Raw genomic sequence first — 22530 nt, forward strand, 5'->3', positions numbered from 1 at the left:
ACTATTAGGCTGGCATGAATCTGTATTCAGTATTTCAATACCAATTACAGATTATTTTTCTAGTTAAATAATATGTGTGACAAGGATATTTTAACCAGTATAATAGTAGTCTTTAAACTATCTTGTGGAATAATTTTCTAAAAATCATTATGTTTAAATGCCGGTTACTACCATTGTTCTAAGATGATAGAGGGTTATTTTATCTCAGAGCCTGATTTAAGGAAAGCAAAGAAAGCTACAGGTCTATAAAGAATGACAGAGAACCACTCTGATAAAGTCTTCCTTCTTCCCAAGGCAGGAACTGAGGAAAAGAGGAGGAAAAATATCATCCTCTATTTGTAGCATGTTCCCACCACACCTTTCAAGAAAATAGCCCTCAGTATATAAAGCGAGATAAGTAATAGGTCAAGTCACATTGCTTCACTTTTAGGACAGAAGTACAATGCTGGGGATGTTTTCCAACAGGTTGATTCTGTTGGCTCATCCTAGAGGTTTTGTGCCCTGGGTCCTGTGTCCCATACTATTTAAATGTAAATAGAGGCATTGGTGGCTTTTGGGAGTACATTTCCCAGAGGGTGGCAACTGAATTTCTCCTGGAAGGGCAAAGAAGGCTAATCCATCAAAGAACTTTCCTTCTATGTATTCATTGTGAACACATTCCTTAGAAAATGGGTGTATTAGTCAGGATAGCTTCAGTTCCAAGTGAGAAAATCCAGCAAAGTTAAGTAATTTGGGGATTACAAACAAACAAACAAACAAACAAACAAACAAACAAACAAACAAAAACTTTCAGCCTTGGTCAGGTGGCTCAGTTGGTTGGAGTATCATCCTGTAGACCAAGAGATTGCAGGTTTGATTCCTGGTCAGGTTGCAGGTTTGACCCCTGTTAGGGTGTGTATGAGAAGGCAACCGATCACTATTTCTCTCTTCCATTTTCCTTCCTTCCTTCCTTCCTTCCTTCCTTCCTTCCCTTTCCTTCCTTTCTTTTCCCTTTCTTTCTCTCTCTCTCTCTCTCTCTCAAAGCAGTTAAAACATGTCCTCAGATGAGGATAAAAAAAAAAAAGGTTCACTCAAGAGAGGCTCTAGCTTCAGAAGCACTGTAAAATCCAGGAGCTCAGTAATATGCCATCAAGACACCAAAGACTCTGTCTCCAGCTCCTAGTGCTGCTTTCTGTAACTTAGCTTCATTCTCAGTAGAATCTTATCTGGCAACAAGATCATATGGCTCAGATGGAGCTTAAAAGCTGAAGATTCTGGAGAAAGAATATAAATCGCTTCCCCAGAATCTGCATTAATCCTTGAAAGCTACCTGGGAGAAGGAGCCTCCTGATAGAAAGGATCACAAGGAGTGAGGGGGGACTGCTTCCCAAAAGGGGAAAATTCTAGGAAACAAAAAAGAAATAGATGTTCGCTGTACTAGGAAAGACCTTGAGAATTAAAGATAATTATATCATTTGACTCAGGATCCTATCCAATATTTGGAAGAAGCAGGAATATCATTTAGTGGGAAATCATCTTTGGTACTTCAGGAAAACCAGATAAGCGAAACAATTCTTTTAGATCACCCAATTAATTTTGGATTTTTATATTCCTTACCAGGCTAAATTAATATATGGCTAGAGTCTTAGGTTCTAAAGGCAGCTGGCCGACAGAGTTGCTCCGTGCTAACCCTTCTTCTCTTCTCCTCTGTGTCAGCAGGTCTGGGGAACAGCTCCTCCAATGCCCCAACAGCCTTCACCATGCTCCCAGGGCCTTGCACAATGCAATATGGTCATAAAATAAATAGATTTACATTAACGTTCTCTTGATTTACAGGCCCTCCTGGGGTCAGAGTGGTGGTGGAAAAAGCAATTTATTATCCCCAGAATTTCAGAATTTATGCTTTAACAGTGGGCTTTGGTCTGTTTTAGAGATGGATTTTTTTTCCTTTAAATACTCTGAAATCATGAATTACCCTTTTTGCCTGATTGCAAACCCAGTCTTGTTCACGCCTCTGGTCCCAATCAGAGTTTTCCAATTAGTCTGTAGTGTCTTCTAAATATCTCATACTCCTCTTGGTACCAGAAAATCTGCAAATGTTTTGGTTTGGTGTATGAATAGAGGAGAGGAGGACATCTGGAGAGGGGACTCTGCTCTAGCACATCCTCCTAGAGCTGGTCCAGGATAACCTAGTCCAAGGAAGTCCCTAGTGGGGGGAAATGAGAAGCCACTTCACTACCAGAAGGTATGGAGCAGAGCCATCTATTTGGAAACGATTTCTGAAAGTGTCAGAGTTGCTCATAATACTACCCATAGCTAACACACACTGGGTTCTTACCATATACCAACCACTGTTCTAAGTACCCCACACACAGTATCACATGCGATATCACAACCCTTTGAGGACACTTACCCAAGGTCACACCACTAGTTAGTGTCAGACACTAGAATTTGAACACAAGTACTCTGGCTCCCATACTTGTGCCCTTCATATGATACCCACACTTCATCTAATGCTGATGGGAAGAAACCAGAAAAAAGGCAGATGGAAAGCTAATGTGTCCATGTACCATGGATTCATATGCAAAACCAATGTGTGCCTTCATTTATGTTTTGTAATTCCTAATTTTTAATCCTCAGACATGGGACCAGATGTGCAGGAGAAATTGCCATGCAAGCAAATAATCACAAGTGTGGGGTCGGAGTTGCATATAATTCCAAAGTCGGAGGTAAAGCACTTTTAATGTGAATCTTGCATCACTTGGTGTAAATGAGGTGCCCTTTCAACAACCAGAAGAAGAACGGACTCTATGAGAAGTTTGGAGTATGGCTTCAGTATGAATTGCAAATGAATCAATGGATCTGGAATCCTAGAAAATAACTGAAGATAACCTATACAAATGGGGGAGGGGTGTGTGGAAATGCTGAGTAGCTTTGAAACCAAATCTAATTTTCTCTGTGCTCTGATTTAGAAGGATTTGTTTTTGAGTGCCTGCTCAGGGAACAGAAGGAGGAGGTAAATATAGGCAAAGAATTTCCTGGCCTCTCAATTCTGCTGTTCTTCATTTCATAGAAAAGAACAGTTTTTTAAAAGGAAAAGAATTACATACTTGTTATATTAAGAAGCCAAAGGTTATCTTCAATAGCAAGAATTTAGAATCTTGAGTTGTTTCAGTTGGTGTCTTTATGGGGAAACATATGGTAAGTTCCATCAGGACAATTAGATTAAAAAAAAAACTATTTATAAGAGTTCCAAGGAAACCAACAAGGGCTAACAAATGTAGACAGATGTTACCACCTTTAGGCCTATAGGAGCAACAGGGAGGCATCAGTGGAAACTGGAGAGAGAGAGAGCTGCGGCCACAGAGGGAATCACTGGACAGGAGCTGTGGCCTTGATCACAACAACTGAGCTATTTCTAGGCAAAGAGGATTCAGGACAATGAGCACCTCACTCTCTCCTCATTCTCCAACCTCCTGCTGCTGTCCTCAGTTGGCTGACCCCAGTGGGAAGAAGAGAGAAAACCCACTGATGCACCTCCTGTGGAGAAGGTGGCGGGGGCTGGACATGCAGGGGCTCACAGAGACTGTACTCCTTTTTAGAAAGCAAATGAGCAGACATCTTGTCATGTGTGATGCCTATCTGTTAATACAGCACACTTTTAGATTTTGTTATTCCTAATGACTTTGATACTAGCATCATCAAACTGCCATGTTAATTTAGTGAAAATGAAAGAAGTACAAATTATGTAATCACCTAGAAACAGAATTTACTTTTTAAGTCATATGAACTAAGTAGCTATAGCTTATGAGAGAGTCATCTGATCCCTTCATTTTATAAAGGAGGAATCAGAAGCAAGATTTTCAAGGTGACAGTGTGTGGCAGTGTGGAATTAAAACACAAGACTTCTCATTCCAAGTTTACTGACTTTTTTTCTGTTACTCCACCCTTTGGTAGCCTAGCTCTAAGTGTGTTTTTATGTAATAATTTTCATTTTTAAGCACCTACTACATACCCATCACTTACCCTACAACCCATTATAGGCAGTGTGTCCTGGAGTTAAAAGGATGTATTGGGTACCAGATTTCTGGGATTCAAGTCCTGGCTTCACAATTTCAATCTGTGTATCTTTGGGCAAGTCACTGTTCATCTCTGGCCTCAGTCTCTCCCCTTCTAAAATGGGGAGTATTGTAAGACCCACCTCAAATGGTTGTCGTAAGGATAGATGAGTTCATAAGTTTCAGGTCTGAAGAATGGTAGCTGAATATAGTATATTCTCAATGCATGTGAGCTCTCATTATTCCCAGTTTATAGCTGAAGAAACTGAGGCACAGAAAAGTTAAGTGACTTGCCTTAAAAATCATGTAGCTAGTATGGTAGAAGAGCTGGGATTCCACCCCCAGTAAATGCACTTTTAAACAATTTTTAAAATAAATATGACTTTCATTAATCACGTCAATTACATGTTCTTTTACCTATGCTTCTCTGTGAGTAACAGTGTGAAAATCTAAGTCTGTGTACTCTATTACATTATCAGCCTGAAGCCAGGAGTAACCAGGTAGCTGCCTCTAACTGTCTAAGTTGCTTTGCCTTGCTGGCTCTGGAGTACATGAGTCTGATGGAGGGTGACAGCCTGTTGGAAAGCACGAAGAGCTACTGCCTTCTCCTGCTGAAAAATGATTCTCCCTCAGGAGAAAAATCCATGACAATGATTTCATCCTTGAGATTATTTAGAAGAAAAGGAAGCATGTTCCTTGAAAATGTTTCTTAGCAAACACATAAAAGAATGGCCTCTGGGTTATTTTTAATCAGTGCTTAGAAACAAGAGTTCTTTCCCTATTTGTTAGTTTCCTATTGTTCGTAGACCTTCTCAAGCTGCACAATTTCCAGTACAGAGTCATTTGTATGGTACAGATCGGGCCACAGCCATCCGTAGTATAGTCATGAGTGGATCTATCAGGGGAGGGCTGTTTGATGCCTCTTTCTAAAAGCTATCCTGTCATTTTCAGGTTGTTGGAGTTGGGGAGGGAGGGGACACATTCTGAATTGCACAATGCCCATGGCCATTGCAGAGGACATAGAGTTCTCTCCAAAGTGCCGATAAGATAGTTTATGGAGGCAGTGACTTGTATCTGTTATGCTGTTAGTGGCAGGACATGGACATTTGGGACATACAGTGGCTGGCTACCCTGTTTTTGACTCTTGAGAGTCCTTTCAAGAAGTGAATTATATTAAGAGCATCTGTGGCATTTTCCATGTACATACTGACATCAGTTTATTTATTTGTTTGTTTTGCTATACAGGTATAAGAATGCTGGATGGCATTGTGACAGATGCTATTGAAGCCAGTTCAATTGGATTCAATCCTGGACATGTGGATATTTACAGTGCAAGCTGGGGCCCTAATGATGATGGGAAAACTGTGGAGGGGCCTGGCCGACTAGCGCAGAAGGCTTTTGAATATGGTGTTAAACAGGTGAGATGCTTAACGCAGACCCACCTAAAATGCAACCTAATTATGTGGATATACAGAGAAGGAAAGAACATTTAGGTTACATGGAAAGAAATGGCTGTGCATTTCTTGTAGTTGCTTACAATTTGAAATACATTTAGAGCCAAATCATTCTGCAGAGGGATAGAAGTTAAGGGTTAAGAGATTTTTCCCCATTTGGGTCTGACATTCAACAGAGATTCATTACTCTTAAAACATATATTTAAAAATACTCTGGATTATGTCCTTTCTGCTTTTGAATTTTTACTCTAGATTAAACTACTACCCAGACTTCTTTCAAATGCTCTGAAAATGCATCCTTATATACAGATAGCAGAGGGCTACCTCCCACTCTGCACGTGCCTGGTGAACATGTGTGCCTTGGTTGTATTGCTGTGTCACTGGGTTTGTGGCATTCTTGCCAGGAGTCTAGGCCTTGTTCTGTACAGGATGGAACAACAGTAGAAACTCTGAAGAGCACAGACTGAAGTCATAGAAAGAGTAGCCTTGACGATGAGTTCTGTTTAACTGAAGAGTCCCTTTTAATGCAGCTGCAAAGCAGATCTGAATAATGCCTGATTTTGTCATTCTATTAGTCAACCAAGATTCAATCAGAAAGGAAGAGAGGAAGCTCAAAGATTCAAATGTAGTGACATAAGCCAAGGGAGGAATGAAAAAATATGAGCAAGTGCTAATGGCCAGATTATAAATCTGCATAATAAAGAAAAGAAAGAAAATCATTAGCTCAGCCCCATCCCAGAGTAGTCTCAGATGAAGCACTGGCAGACCCAGAACCCAGTGACTCAATCAGTGACATCTCACGAGACTTCCAGCATTGAGGCTGGAGGACCTAGTCTTGAAATCAGCCTGCAAATAACTGTCCCTGAGAACCTCATGCATGGATTTGTTGGAGATTTTCTTGGGGTGTAACAGTGTCTACAACAGATGGCAATAGATGTTTTATATTTTGGTTTTTCTTTTAGGGGAGACAAGGAAAGGGCTCCATTTTCGTCTGGGCTTCTGGGAATGGGGGGCGTCAGGGAGACAACTGTGACTGTGATGGGTACACAGACAGCATCTACACCATCTCCATCAGCAGTGCCTCACAGCAGGGCCTGTCCCCCTGGTACGCCGAGAAGTGCTCCTCCACGCTGGCCACCTCGTACAGCAGCGGGGACTACACCGACCAGCGGATCGTATGTTGTTTTTGTCTAACTCTCTCTGCTTAGGTAGAAGAGCATGGCTTGCATTCAAAAGAATCTTTTGGTCAGTACCTCTGGTAAAGTTGATTTGTTTAAGCTTGATGTCTCCTTTGGGGAGACTCATCCTTTACTCACTTGAAAGACTGGAATATATTGGGAAGTTTTCTCTCTCTGGGATAATGATGCTTCTGCCAAAATGATATTGCCTCTCGGTCATTTTTAAACTCAGCCCTGAGAAACCACCAATCTGTCACTACATATGGCTAAGACACCAAATGTCTATTCAGCTTGTGTGATGCCTCCCTGAGAACAGCCTTTAGGGAGATTTCAGGGATGAGGGGCTTTATTGCCCTGTACTAGTGGATTCCTTTAGTGGCAGGGATATGGCCTGGCTTGCCCTTTTGCAGATGATAAAAATACAAAGCAGACACCAGCTATGTCTGCTAAGAACAAACCACCTGCAGGAAAATAACAGTCTAAATTTCCCCTGAGGTGAACTTCTCAGCATCCAAATAAGCAGCTCAGAAAGGGTAGATGCTCAGAGAGCATCTCTAGCCCACGCTTGGCTGTGCCTTCGCCTTCATGAGTCAGACTGCCAAGGGTAATTATTGGATTTCCCTTTAAGGACACAATGAGGAAGGGCTATTTGAGGGCTTTAAGAACAGAGAGGTGCTTTTAATTTAAAAATTTAAAGACCCAAACTTAACTTCTGACACAGAAAGAACCAACTAACTAAAGTATGTATATCCTAATTTCAATGAACTAACAGGTCATGATCCCATTAGGTTGTGGGTAAACCCCATAATTATTAGAACTTAAAATGTTTATAAAAGTCATATTAATAGCATCTTAACAAAATTGTCGGAACTACTGTCTTCTTCATACAGGATCACTATTCTGGAGCTCTGCCTGCCTCTCTAACCTACTGTAGTCCAGACAATAAAACTGGGGACCCAAATGAAAAGCACTGGCTTCCTTCCCTCTCATGCCCATATCTTCAATTACACAAATAATAGTGATATTCTACCCAGGGAATCTTTATGGTGGGCGTACTTCATAGCCATAGAAAGGGGCATATCAGATATGTTTCTACCTGTGTTGAGAGCCCCTGGCTGTTGTCCCTGTGGGTGTCCAGAGGTGCTTTGGGGAAAATGGCCTGTTATTATACATTTCGGAGTCACTATTTCATAGGCTATCCCTCATCTGAGCTACTCTGCTCTGAAGGAAGAGGAAGAATTTCTATCTTTGCAAAAGATCCCTCCTTAAGTAAATCCTCCATAGGAGAGACAGCTGGTGGATTCTATTTGAGACAGTGGCAAGAACATAGCCTTTGTCATACGGAAATCTCATCCTCAGCACAGTCATCTCCGGGGGCTTACTTGCGTCAGCAGGTAAAATGGGCAACCTTGCTTCCGCAGCCCTCTGAGGAGCGAGGAGCAGAGCCACTGTAACTTGAGAAATTCAGCGCCTCTAGGTGGGAAGCCAAAGGAGGTGATAACAGAACAAATTATTTTTTTGCACCTCCCTCCCACACATTGAAATGTCTAGCTAAAAACCATAGAGCAGGAGAGCCTGGGTGGGTGTCTTGTTAGTAATCCTTTAGCCCAACTAGCTGTTCAACCACCAGTACTATGGTCTCTAAGGCAGAATGAGTGGAAGTCTTTCTTGGTTTCCTCTTGTCATCTTGGCAACCTCTTCAATTAAGCTATAATTAGCCTTGGTAATTCTTTATGTTCAATAATAGTGTGTAAAAATGCTTTCACAGACAGGATTCATTCCAGCCTCAGAATAAGAGTTAGGAAATGTCAACCTCATTTTACAGATGGGAACCCAAGTGAATTGCCCTTGAGACCCATCTAATGAATAGCAGTGTTAGAATTTGGACCCAGATGGAAGTGCAGTAAACTTTCTGTTTGAAAAACTCATTTTCATGAATGTGCAAATGTGGACACTAACTTTTGGGCATCAAATTATAACAGTGAGTGCAAACTACACACTAAACACATTTTTTACAAGTAGTTCAAGTGACCAAAATCAGAATGGCTTAATATTCTTGTGCTGAAGAGGCAGTCAAATGTCAGTCTGAAAGCAAAAGGAATTTTGCATGAGGCAGAATTTCTAAATATGCCAGGCCACACACAATGGACCTAATGATTAACCGGCCAGCATGATTCACAATGACTTTGAAACAGTCCCTTTTTTCAGACAGCACTTCGTTTGGGAATCTCAGAGGAGAAAATATTCATAGTGAGAGTACTTCATCCCCCGAAAAGGCATCCTGATGCCAGAATTATAGAGAAGTTGCAATATAGAGGAGAGTGAACTAAAATATCAGCAGATGGCAAACATCCATCTGTGGTTTAGAGGAGGAAGTCGGGAATCGAATCAGCTGAGCTTCCTGATCACAGCAGGTGCAGCCTAGGTACAGTTCACCCCCAGGGACGGGCTCACACTCCTTACACATTCTCCTGCCTTTCTCTCCTTCCTGATGCTGCCCAGACGAGCGCTGACCTGCACAACGACTGCACAGAGACCCACACAGGCACCTCGGCCTCGGCACCCCTGGCTGCTGGCATCTTCGCTCTGGCCCTGGAAGCAAAGTAAGGTCCAGAAAGCATCTAGTCACCATTACTAAGACTGCATCTTGTTCTTTTTAATAACATATATTGTTTTCTAAATACATGGTTACAGCAGAAAACTACAAAAAATAATAAAAGTAAGCTCTCTTCCTGTTAACATCTCAGCGTAGATTTAGTACACACATGTATCTTACAAAATTGGGATCTTAATATATACATTATTTTGTAATTTTTTAATCTACCCTATAATATGTTTAGAGCATTTTTCATGTTTAAATCAATGTTTCTTGACCTTCAAAAACTGATGCTCTCCTCCCAATTCTCCTCCCACTCAGCTGCAAAGCCTTCTCACTTCTGTTTATTCCCACCAGGAAAGACTTCACCCAGATCATCTCTTGTGGGTAGTGTTAGGAATGACAAGTTTCTAAAACATCCTTTTTTCATATTATATAAACCGAGTCTTAAAGCTGATATAACATGTCAACTGCTCATGAGGATGTGAGATTTAAGAACAGGATTTTAATCTTTTTGTAGTATTCTATTATATAAATGCAAATTTTAGGGAAGTTATCTAACAGGCTTAAACACCCTTGTCCATAAATGTTGGTTGTTGTCTCTGATAATTTCCTCAGGATAAGCATTCACAGTTGGAATTTCTGGGTCACAGGGCATGTGTGTTTTAATGATTTGATACATATTGACAAGTTACTGTCTATAAAGACTACAGCATTTTATATTTCCATGAGCATTATATGTGTGAAAGTACCATTTTCCTAAACTCATATTAAAGCCACTTTTATTATTCTTTAAAGTATTTGCTACTTTGATACATACAAATGGTATCTCATCTTCGCATACTTTTATTTCTTTACTAATGAAGCTCAATATTTTATATTCTTTGGCCACTTATCATCTGTGATTTCTTATTTATGGCCTTGATTTTGTTCTGTGGCCTTAGTTTAGAAAAGCTGTTAATGTTTGGTTAATTTGAACTTACCTTTTAATTTTATTTATATGTAATTTTTAATGTAATGAAGTTAATATATTCACAGTTATATTTGTCAGTTTTTTCTTTAAGTTTTTTTGTTTGTTTTTACTCTCAGATAAATATTTACAACCCGAAATTAGATGAACATTTATGTATATGTTTTTTGTTATGATTCATTTGCCATATTTAAGTCCTAATCCCCCTGGAATTTACTTTACTGTACGATGTTAAAAAGGGATCTATACCTGGCTGGTGTGGCTCAGTGGACTGAGTGCTGGTCTGCAAACCAAAAGGTCACTGGTTTGATCCCTAGTCAGGGCACATGTCTGGGTTGCTGGCCAGGTCCCTGTTGGGGGCATGCGAGAGGCAACCAATTGATGTTTCTCCCCCTATCTTTCTCTCTCCCTTCTCTCTAAAAAGAAATAAATAAAATCTTCAAAAAATGAGGGATTTAACAACATTTTTTTCCAAATCCAACTGTCTTACACTGTATATCCATAACTTTTTATTCATCCTTATTTCTAGTTTCTAATGTATGGTGAGAAATATTTAAATGTCAAGGCAGGTGCTGTGGTTTCATGATGGGCGAGGTGATTAAACCTGTAGGTTACTATTACTCTTCCTAATAAGGAGGATAGGCTAGAAGAACATCCACGTTCTATAGAGAAGACAAAGCAGCCCCCTCATATCATGTTCAGTAGGTGAGGTTCAGAGTAGCAACAGAAGAACACCTTGGCTCATGCCACAGCTGGAAGAGCCGGGAAGCTGCTCAGCGTTTATTCAAGAGAACCCAGAGTAGCTCCAGGAGCCCTGGGGCCACCTGTGGGTTTATGAGGCAGTCTCTGGTTTCTCAGCTAGAAGATGGCCACAGTGGCTAAGCAAGATAGGCCTAGCAAGGCTCTTACTAAGAGTCTACCTCCTTGGATGGTCTGGAAAGATGTCTGGTAAGGGAACAGGAAACGTGGGAAGAGCTCAGTCAGAAACAGAGGAACACTTAAAACTCTTGGGACCAAGAAAAGAGCTATTTTTAGAATCTGAGTTCACTTGTAACAGGAAGGAGATGGATAGAGGCCAAAGCCTATGAACACAAGCTAAAGCTAAGACGGGCATCAGCAGATCCAAACCTAATTTGAGAAAAAAAAATCATCTAAGCAGTGAAAAGTGCAAGGAACACCTAGCTTCAATTTCTAGGCATGCCACTACTTTGTGACCTTAGGCAAGTTAATTCCCATGTGAGGGTTCGATGTACCATCTATAAAGTGAAGGGGTCAGATCAGATGGTTTGTTTCAAACATTTTCCCTATATAAAATTCTCCAACTTGAAATACGAGGTATCAGCATAAATAGATCATCCAACATGTATTATTGAGGTTGGTGGTGAATGGTTCAGAGTGGAAAAAATAAGGTCCTATGAGGGCAAGTGGTTACACACAGGTGGCATAACAGGCCTACAATATTCATGATTTCAGGGTATAAGCTATTAGCTCCAGGGACCTGTTAAAAGAAAACCATCCTTAAAATATTAAGTCTTTTCTACCTAACACCTATAAGGTACGTGGAAATAGACCTGGCCCATCCTTGTCCAATGACCAGTACAGTAGAAACACCCATCTATGTGAAAAGATGTAATATTAATTTTACGTAAAAATCGAAATTTTAAAATCATAACATCTGCTTTGTAAAATTTTGAACTTCTTTTTCTGTACAAGGAGAAAATTATCTAAGAATGATCTAGCCTTATTCATTGCAGTTCATTTCTAATGGGCTATTTTTAAAGCAGGGGCTCCATCAAGGACTGCTATCAAATATGTGGACGAGTTTCCAGGGGTCCACGAGCTTTTTTAGAACTAGATGTAGAATTGTTTGTGAGTGTATGCACGACATGTTTCAGGGGAACAGTTTGTAGGTTCCGTCAGATTCCCACACTGTTCATAATTTGATACATTAGAGTTTGTGATCTTCCTGGTACACATAATAAGAATTTAATTCCTTTTATTTTGATTTAATAATCAGTATGATGGACATAATCTATCTTAACATTTATATATACATTCTGCCAAAGTACAGAGAGATTATTGAGATGTCTTTTCCCAGATGGACAGTTTTCTAAACTATATTCAATTGTCTATATACCAAGACAATTATTTCAGAAAATCTGAATGCCAGAATTTCTAGAAGTTTCCCTAGTCAGCCAAGACTGGGAGAATCATGTAACTATGTGATGGTCCTCAAGGAACAACTGTGGAGACAGGAGTAAAACTATGGGCTAAATTTATTGAGAATCATAACTCTCAATATTTGTCAGGTTCTTACCATGGACCAGACTCTATGCTAACCTCTCTATATTCTGATTTTAATCCTTACAACATCTTTGTGGCATGTTAATTATTAGTTTCATTTTACCAACAAAGAAACTGAGGCTTAGAGAGGTTGAGAAATGTAACCAACATCCCACGAAAAGATTCAAACTGTGGTGTGTCTGACATCAAAGCCTGTGTTATTAACAACTACACACTCTGCTGCCTCCCGTGGCCTGGTGGAGTAGAAGTGTTGAATGGAAGCCCATCATCCTCTCAGACAAAGAGGAGTTAAAAAGATTGAGACCGATAAAGGAACACCATAATGCTCATGTGTTTATGAGTTCCTCATAAAAGACACCCTGTCACAAGCAAACTACTCTTACTATTTTGCATTAATTATGATTTAGCTGGAGCACTGGGGGATGGGAAGTGGAGAAGAAAGGAGAATTTAGGCTCAAATATTGAGAGAGGAATTTTCTTCCCTAGAACAGTGTTTCTCAAATACCAGCATGAATAATAACCACCTTAGGAGTTTATGTAGTGTGTCAATTCCCAGACCTCACTATTATCAACTCAGATTCAGAATTTTCTGATTATCTGGCCCAGGAATCCCCATTTTAAACATGTATGTTAGGCAGTTTGAATGCTTAACCGAATTTAGAGAAACAGTGCTATAAGGAGTTAATTTACAACTGTTTTTTCCTCTACCTCATGTAGCTGTAATTATAAAGATACCCATTCAGGTACTTAATAGGCATTAAAAAGACAGAAATTCTTTGGACAAATGCCTACGGCACATTATGTAGTGAGTATACATAAGAAAGATGGCAGACAATAACCTCAGTCCTCTGTGGAGAGAGCAAAGGAATCAGAATAATTTTTAATGAGAACACAAATTCTATAGTGAAACACTGAATCCCTTTATATCTTTAAAGATATTAAATAAACAGATGAACCAATTTTCTGTTTTCAGTAAAGGCTGGAGAAAGGAAAATAAACTTTCAGTGAGGCATGAAACCTTTGGGTAAATTACATCAAAGAAATCCTTGACTTAGTGGGTTGTGAAATATTGGAAAGTCTCCAGGTTAGAAAGTCTTCAATATACTGGTCTTACAGTGGTGTGATTAGAGGCTGAACCAGGTAACCTCTAAGATGCTTTCATTTTAGAATTTTTGTTTCCAGGTTACTTTACCTACACTCTCTTCAATTAGAAGCAATGCTTAATTTCAGTGTTTAATTCCACAGTCCTTATTTTCTGTAAACATATCCTTGATTAGCAACCTAATGCACCTTTAAAATTTTTAATTATTGTGGATGCTGTGAGCACTAATTAACAAAGGGAGACTGTCAGCAATGAGATGTACTATTATTAGCAGCTCCTTTCTGTGTATGAAATTCAATCACACAAATGAACAATAACTGTTAGGAAAATGGGCTTAATTTTCCAAATTGCATGGCAATGATGCCCCTTTGAATATGTTGCAAAGAATAGGTAAAGTAACATTAAAAACAATAAAACATGCAATTAAGTGTAAAACAAATGCTCTACTATAGAAATGCAGGAAGGCTAGGCCTTGTGTTTTATTACCAAGACCCTGCCTTATGCCTTCTCAGCGCACTTTCTTGTCCAGCCTCCACACACCTGCTCACACTGACGGTGCAGCTAGGAAAATGGCATGTTGCCCATTGACAACCTTGATAAAAGGCTTGTGCCTAAAACTCCCTTTAAAAGACTGGAAGGGTGCAAGAATTTCAGTAAAATGCTTTATAGTTTAGAATTTATTTGCTACATTAAGAAAATAGCCATTTCTGCTCAGCTAGCTAATTATTCCTGAATGTGGTGGGATGGCCAGTGTGGAGACAAGATCTGTAGTGAGGTATTTACAATATTGGACAGATAGGAGTCTGAATAATAAGGAATTCCAGAGATTACACTCATCCCTCTATTTTCTCATAAATGAATCAACTCAGGCCCAGGGAGATGAAGTGGCTTGCTTAAGGTCACACAGATCTTTGGTAGTAGAATATAGTTTAATATGTCTTTTATTACTCCCTATTCTGACCTCCATGATTTAAGTTAATTTCTAAATGTCTTAGTGATATGCTTGTATTCTTTCTTCCAACTCTTATTTTAGCTCTAGCATAGAACTGGTTAGACAGTTTTTTCAAATATAAATGTAAAACCATGCCCTACCTTCAGATAATTTGATTCAGTAGGTTTAGGATGGGACTCAGGAATTATCAGTACTTACAAGTGTACCAGGTGATTATGGTGCAGTCTGGGACCCATGGGAACCACTGACCCAGAGTCTGTCTAAGGCCTCCGTTGATTTCTCTTTGGGTGATGTGTTCATCAGGAGCTCAGCTGAGCTGAAAGCCTGCTGAGCTGCTAGGTATCACAATAGCCGATTGAAGCAACAAACAAAAAATGAAAGAGTCAAGCCTTTAATTGCTACTGTGATGGTATAAGCCAGAGTCTAAAACAAGAGGAAATCCTGACTCCCCTGATTCATTTCTCCCCAAGGAATAGTACACCAGTCAAGTGTCAAGTGGAGCACCATGTTCATGGGCATCTTCTCACTGTTAAGGGAGCCCCAACAAAAGGCTTTGGTAGTTTTATGGACCCTGGGGTGGGGTGGGGGTTGGAGGAAGGCTAGGAGTGGAGAAGTACTGGGTGGTGGGGTGGGGGGAATTTCCTTAAGGTTTCTCCCACGCCCCCCCATAAGGAGGCCTTAGCAGAGCAGATCACTGCTCAAGGCCTCAGATAAGGAAACCTAAGAATGAAGGCTTGAGGGGCTAGAAATGTACATATGGAGAGAGATTGGCCAAGGAAGGGAGCTGAGTCCTTGACTGCAACTCCCTAGAGAGACCAACTGATGTTTTGTACACCCAGGCAGGTGTGGGGAAGGAGATTCCCTATGAAGCCTGCCAGGTAGCCTTTGCAGTACATATCAGGGGGTGACTTAACCAATATATTACTGGCTCTAGGGAGAAAATAGTAAATTGAGCTATGTTCCCTTAAGGGTTGCTTCACAACATAGTGATAAGATAGAAACCTTGAGGACTAAAGACTCCAGCATTTATTTATTAAATTATGTTTCATTGGCTTAATAGGAACAGTTCAGGTCTCAAAGACAAGGGAAAGCTTGAGATCTTGAAAGACTCTAATGACTACTTATAATAAGTTTTAAAATTATATCTGGGGCTAGTTAACACATAGTCACATTCAATCATTCAATCAACCAATATTTACTCAGCAGATACTCTGTGCCTGGAATTCTTCTGAGTGCTAGGCACACATCAGAGAAAGAGATTGATTAAAATCTTAGCCCTCCTCATGCCTAATCCTAGCAGAGAGACAGACACTAATAATACACAAAACAAATGAATTGCCCAGTATGTCTGAAGGTGATAAATGCTATCTAAAGAAAAAAGTACAGCAGGATCAGAGAGCTCGGGAGCATGTGGGAAGAATTGAAATTTTAAATAGGGTCAGCAGGAAAGGTTCCATATGTATTATAATAGATCCAACAATCCTGTGCACCTCTGCCTTATCTTTATATTGTTGTTAAATTGATTTTATCAAAACTTCTGATTATACCATTTTCTTGCTCAGAATCTCTCGATGATTCCTCATTGCTGCTTTCCTGGCAGTCAAGGCTCTCACTGCCTAGGCCCTTACACCTTGTCTCCTCTCCCTGCTCCAGCAAACCAGACTACCCACTGTACTTAGGCCACATCCTGTACTTTCCCCAGCTCACAGGTTTTGCTCTGTTGCCTCACCCTCTTTTCTCTCCTTCCACCTCTTCACATTCTATCCACTTTTCAAAGTTCAGGTCAGCTATTTCCTTCCAGCAAAGCCTCCCTAGATCTTCCTATCCCAAAAGAATTCTCTCTCCTCTAAACTTCTACAATGCATTATGCTGTAAACACAGCTTTTGATAGCTATATTATAATTACAAAAAAACTTAGTTCTTTTACTGGGTCATAAGCTTCTTAAAAACAATAACCACCTCCTCAAATATCCTTCTAGTATTAAGTACAGTGCCTTGCAAGAGTGATCTCAAGCAGCTAAGAGTTTCTTGACACTTTTGATACATGAAGAAAAAAGACAAAAAGTATTTGAGTAAGAAGCCAGCCCATGTCTTTAAAATCTGAGTCTTCTTAAGAAGGAAATCAAAGCCTACAGCAGAGGACTAGGAGACACAAAAGAAGTGTTACGAGACAGGACACCTGGCCCTGAGTGGGTCAGCCCAGGGCCAGCAAGGAATGTGTGAGTTCTTGACGTCATAATGGAAAACTTTCACAGCTCGAGTCCAGGTGACTGTGAGAGTATGTTTACTGAAGCTGGGGACAGTGAAACAAGGAAGGCCCTGGCATAGAAGAATCAACAGGAGAGCCTAGGCTGAGCTGCCTTATCTCCCTGGGAAGTCAGAGGAAAGGGGACCTTGGAGATAAGTTCACAGAATTAGCCTGGGACAAGCTGTCGCTGCCGATTACTCCCCTGGCTTTAGTCTGGTGGGGACCCTTAGAGTTCAGATGTGTGCCTGTGGGGGAAGGAGAGGAGGAGGGAGAGGGGAAGGGACTGGTGCAGGCTACTCCTCAGAGGGAGAGCATGTCCAGGGTCCTTCATCTTTAGTTTTTATTTCTCTCTTGTAGGTGGGAATCTTAGGGGAGGTTTCAGGGGAAGGTTTCAGTAGAATATTCCTCAGTTCTTCAGGTGTGCCACGGTCTCCACTGATTGGTCATTGCCAAGGAAGGGGGTCTTTGGTCATTGCAGCTGGTCCTGACATCACCCACCAGGTTTTGCTGCTTTTCTAGTCCTGCAGATGAAATACAGCTGAGGCCTAGTTGTTATCTCTAGGGAGGTGAACTTTTGTATCTGGCTGTAAATTTTTTGGCCAGTGTGTTCAGCTATCTGTCTCAGTTTCCCTATTCCACTTGTCCTGGCTTACTAGCCTGTCTCGGAAGTGCTCTCATTTAAAAGTTTTGCTCCAGTTAACTTTAACTAGTTAGAAATCATGAATCAAGGCCTGCATTCCTACAATGCTGAACACAAAATTTTACCCACAGTAAGAACTTAACGTATGTGGTATGGGGAGAAATTTTCCATACCATATTTTGAATTGAATGAAAAGATCTATGAATAGTAACACAAAATAGAATTATACAAGTACAATTACAAAAGGCACTTGATAATTTCTGAATGGAGATGCTTGTTTTTAGCACTTGCTTTTATAAGGAAACTTCATTCTGTCACTGAAAGATATTTTGGATCACTTTCCATCCAGCCCAAATCTCACCTGGCGAGATATGCAGCACTTGGTTGTCTGGACCTCTGAGTATGACCCACTGGCCAATAACCCTGGATGGAAAAAGAATGGAGCAGGCTTGATGGTGAATAGTCGATTTGGATTTGGACTGCTAAATGCCAAAGCTCTGGTGGACTTAGCTGATCCAAGAACCTGGAACAGTGTGCCTGAGAAGAAACAGTGTGTTGTAAAAGATAATGACTTTGAGCCCAGGTAAGTGTCTCAAGAATTTTGAACAAAGAAGCATTCCCATGGCACTATTTGCTATAATGTTTCCCATTTTGACTGATTTTTTTTCTCACCTAACTTTCTGAAGTAGATGGAGGTAGCATTTGCTGGTGTTCCCTGTGGGTCCAAGGGGAATATTGAGATCAAAGATTGCAAATCATATCAGCATATTTGCATTTTCCTCTTGTAGCCAACCTATTATCCAGCATTAGGTTTAAGGTGGCCATTGTTTTATATAGCACTAAGAATAATCATTGCTAATTAAACTATTATCAATCATCAGTTTTAAGATTTATACCAGATTCAGAGATGTTAAAATGTTTAAATATGCATCTTAGAATTGATAAAATACAATGCTTGTCAGCCAATATTATCCAAAACTCAAGAGCCTCACTTCACGCCATAGTGCTGAGTGAATGACTTTTCCCCCATGAAGGAACCTTTATCATACTGCTTTTACATAGACCACATCTGCCCCAACACATCTGGCACAGAAGTAGAATATGCTATGTCTGTTTTGTTGATTCTATCATGACAACCATGACTATACTCAAAATACCCAAGTATGGGAGGTATGGGGACATGCATTAGGAAGATAAAATCATTTTTAAAAAAATTATTTTAAGAGGGCCTATTGCAATAATACACTATTTTTTGATAGGTCCAAGGCAAACCTACTTGAATTTGATTCCACAGTAAATAGCATTTTTTTTCAGGTATCTGTGTTCTTTATCATTTTCTTTTCTTTTTATTTAATTGTGGTAAGTACACTTAACTGGGTTCTCTATTCTGTTCCACTGGGCTATATGTCCGGGTTGGGGTTTTTTCCCCCCCAGTACCATGCTGTTTTGATTATTGTAGCTTTCTAATGTATTTTGAAACTAGGAAGTATGATGCCTTCAGTTTTGCTCTTCTTTCTCAGGATTGGCTTACCTACTTGTGATCTTTTGTGTTTCCATAAAAACTGTAGAATTACTGTTTTTTTTCCTATTTCTTTAAAAACCTTACATCTTCTATGCATTAAAAATATTTACTGCCCTGAACTGGGTTCTACTCATAATAGGGAGACACAAGAAGCCTAGTTGAGATCTAGACAAGGCTGATGTGTACATATTTACAGAAAATGCAAGGAAGAAGAGATATACTTTATTCAGTGATGATTCATTAATATATTTAGAGCCCTGAAAGCTAATGGAGAAGTTATCATTGAGATTCCAACAAGAGCTTGTGAAGGACAGGAAAATGCTATCAAGTCCCTGGAACATGTACAATTTGAAGCAACAATTGAATATTCTCGAAGAGGAGACCTTCATGTCACACTCACCTCTGCTGCTGGTAAAGATTTTTAAAACTTCAAAAATTTCTTTTAAACCATCTATGTAACTTTTTAACTGTAAACTAAATTATTTCAGATGAATGAGTTTGTTTCTTTATAGAATCGTCTCCCAGTAGATATTTTCAGGTCTTAAAATATATGCTGCTGCTGATGCTCTGGCTGGATGGCTCAGTTGATCAGGGCATCATCCCATTCACCAAAAGGCTGTGGGTTTGATTCCTGGTCAGGGTACATACCTAGGTTGCTGGTTTAACCCCTGGTTGGTGCATGTACAGGAGGCAATGGATGGGTGTTTCTCTCTCATATCAGTATTTCCCCCTCCATCTCTCTTATCCTTTCTATAAAATCAATAAAAACATGTTCTCAGGTGAGGATCTATATATGGTGCTTTTTGTTAACATCAGAATTCTGCCCTGCTCATTCCCACTGGTCCTTAGATAAGCAAAGAGTGAGGTCTATTCAAATAACACCTTTAATTAATAAGCCTTTCTGGAGTTTAATTAATACCTTAATACTCATTTTCAAATTGTATTCATTTTCCTAGGTTACTGGTCTGTCATTCTTTTTTCTCAGATAACACGTTAGTGATAACTACTCTGATAAATAATTAATAAAGCTGACAGGTACATAGACACACCCAAGAAATCAACTGAAAAACTGAGAATTCTGATCCATGAAAGAGGGTTGTAAAGACTAACAAATTTTCCATAATGATATGATTAAGGCCATACAATATGATTTTTGGGCATTCACTTTTCCTGAGAGGGTACTAATTCCAATGAGGTCTTGGATGGGAAAGAGCTTGTGAACACAAATCACAATCCAGCCAGGAGGAACTATCCTAACACTTTTATGTTTTTGTAGAATTCAATCTCTGACTAAATTCAATGTCTATAGGTGATATGTGAGGAAAGATGAGCTATCTCTGTAATTTTCTTGGATATGAACTTCTTAGAGGCTTCGAGTAGGGTCTGTTAATTTTGGAGTTACACTTTCCAGATATCTTGGAATTGGCCTGAAATATTGGTGGAATGTCTTTTCACTGATGGCCTTTTCATTTGACCCTTTCACTTAGAAATAGTATTTATTGATCTACAGAAAGTTTGAATTTGGAAACTAGTTTTATTTGATAAAATTATTAAATTAATATAGATTTATTTTTTACATATACAGAAGATTATAGATGCAATTACCTATTAGTTTTCAAAATTTCCAAATTTCCTCTTAAATTTCAAAATGATAGTTGCATTAAATTGTATTTTAGGTCTTTGACTCTTTAATGTATAATAGTTTATAGATGTGGTTCTGAGTTCGCCTTATTCAAATAAACTTTAATATAGTCATTCATTATTTATTTTTCCACATTATTTATTGAGAACATATGTCAGATAATGTGCAAATCCTACAGATAAAAACATTTTTTCTTGTGAATGTCTCTATCCTGGTCTTATACTCAACAGGAAAATTCAGAGGGTTAATCTCTTTTAGCTTTTGTTTTCAGTTATCAGATGCTAGAGTGTGTGCTATCAGAACTGTTAGGACATTTATTAATTTGTGTTTTTTGTATGAAAATAGGAACCACCACTGTTCTGTTGGCTGAAAGAGAGCGGGACACATCTCCTAATGGCTTTAAAAATTGGGACTTCATGTCTGTTCACACGTGGGGCGAGAATCCAATAGGCACCTGGACTTTGCGAGTTGCAGACATGGTAAGGAAGAAGAAAAGGCTACACAATCACAAGCTTAAACACTCTGAGGGAGTTTTAAGGTTGGGGTCATCATTAGTAAGGGCTCCAAGGAACTCTGATTACTCCTTAGTTGAAGTAAGGAAAAGATGTAGTATTTCAAGTCCTACCTAGTTGGCTACGTAGATTAAAAAAAAAAAAAGATTAAGCACTAGCCACAGAAAAAGGAAGAGAAGATACCCTGATCTACAATGTGACAGGCTGTGGGACAAATCCAAGCATTCCCGTGTCAAAACGTAGCCCACCACATGACCTACTCACCAGGATGAGCTATATTCACAAACATGATTAAATGCTAGACCAGCTTTGCTTATGACACTCTGCTGGAGTCACATGAGGGAACTATTACAAATATTTACTGCAGTGGCTATTTAGAAGTAGCTTACTTATTAGACAAGACAGCTTATTTAACATGAGTTTGTCTTGTTTTGCTTCAGTTATGAAACAAAGTAAAACGCATTTCTCTTTCACTCTGTTTACTAACAGTCTATAATTATACCATACAGTCCTAAAAATAAAGCAAGGAGTTGTCTGAGCAAAAAGCCAAATACTTATACAGCTGAATTATTTATTTTTGCAACATTTCACCAGCATTTTCTATAGGTGAGCATATAAATAGAAAGGTTTTTTGGCCTGAGTTCTCCTGAGAGAGATGTGCTATAAATATTAGCAGCAACAGATTTCAATGTCTAAATAACTTTTTTAAAAAGAGATGATTTTAAATTTCTGAAGATGTCAATTAAATTAATATAAATCTTACAGTTATTGTTACTTTTTTCTCTGAGAATAGCTTTCTCCTAAACACAGCTAAAATTGTAATTGAGAAATGGAAGTGGTAAAAATTCCCGCTTTCATAGGGAGAACGAGAAAATGTTATTTGTAGATGAGCCTGTTCATGAACACGGCTTCCATTCTAAGTTTCACCACCAGGAAACTAAGAAAGCCTATTTACCAAGATAAGTCTGCAGAATTTGACTCTATACTTTAAGTACTTTTTTAGATATTTTAGATTTCAGTACATTACTTTTAACTTAGTATTTGAGCCTCTGAAAAGTATTATTCTTCTCGTAATGTACAGTTTTTAAGGGCTAACTAATGTTGAAGGCTATTGGTAATTCTCTGTAGAGGCTGACTTTTATTCCCCAATGGAATGTTTCCACAAGTTGGTAATTGGTAAATATAATTCTGTTTATAGAAGGTACAGTCAAATTTTCAAGAACACACCCCATATAGAAAAGGAGGTTAGTCCTGGCTGGTGTGGCTCAGTGGATTGAGAGCTGGCCTGTGAACCACAAGGTTACCAGTTCAATTCCCAGTCACAGCACATGCCTGTTTTATGGGCCAGGTCCCCAGTACGGGGGGCATGAGAG

General features: G+C 39.4%; 1 protein-coding gene across 1 annotated transcript in view; it reads left to right on the forward strand.

The window, feature by feature from the left end:
* The window catches only part of PCSK1 (proprotein convertase subtilisin/kexin type 1), a 42658-nt gene that overhangs the window by 15022 nt on the left and 5106 nt on the right, over positions 1 to 22530 (forward strand). Inside the window, exons 6-12 of the mRNA XM_045848254.1 lie at positions 2620 to 2708; positions 5283 to 5455; positions 6454 to 6666; positions 9172 to 9272; positions 17831 to 18064; positions 19257 to 19414; positions 20991 to 21124. Of these exons, the coding sequence (XP_045704210.1) occupies positions 2620 to 2708; positions 5283 to 5455; positions 6454 to 6666; positions 9172 to 9272; positions 17831 to 18064; positions 19257 to 19414; positions 20991 to 21124 (1102 nt within the window). The remainder of the gene's footprint in view (positions 1 to 2619; positions 2709 to 5282; positions 5456 to 6453; positions 6667 to 9171; positions 9273 to 17830; positions 18065 to 19256; positions 19415 to 20990; positions 21125 to 22530) is intronic.

The sequence above is a fragment of the Phyllostomus hastatus genome, unplaced genomic scaffold (assembly GCF_019186645.2).
Source record: "Phyllostomus hastatus isolate PE091 unplaced genomic scaffold, TTU_PhHast_1.1 phas_contig_58, whole genome shotgun sequence".
Classification (NCBI taxonomy): Eukaryota; Metazoa; Chordata; class Mammalia; order Chiroptera; family Phyllostomidae; genus Phyllostomus; species Phyllostomus hastatus.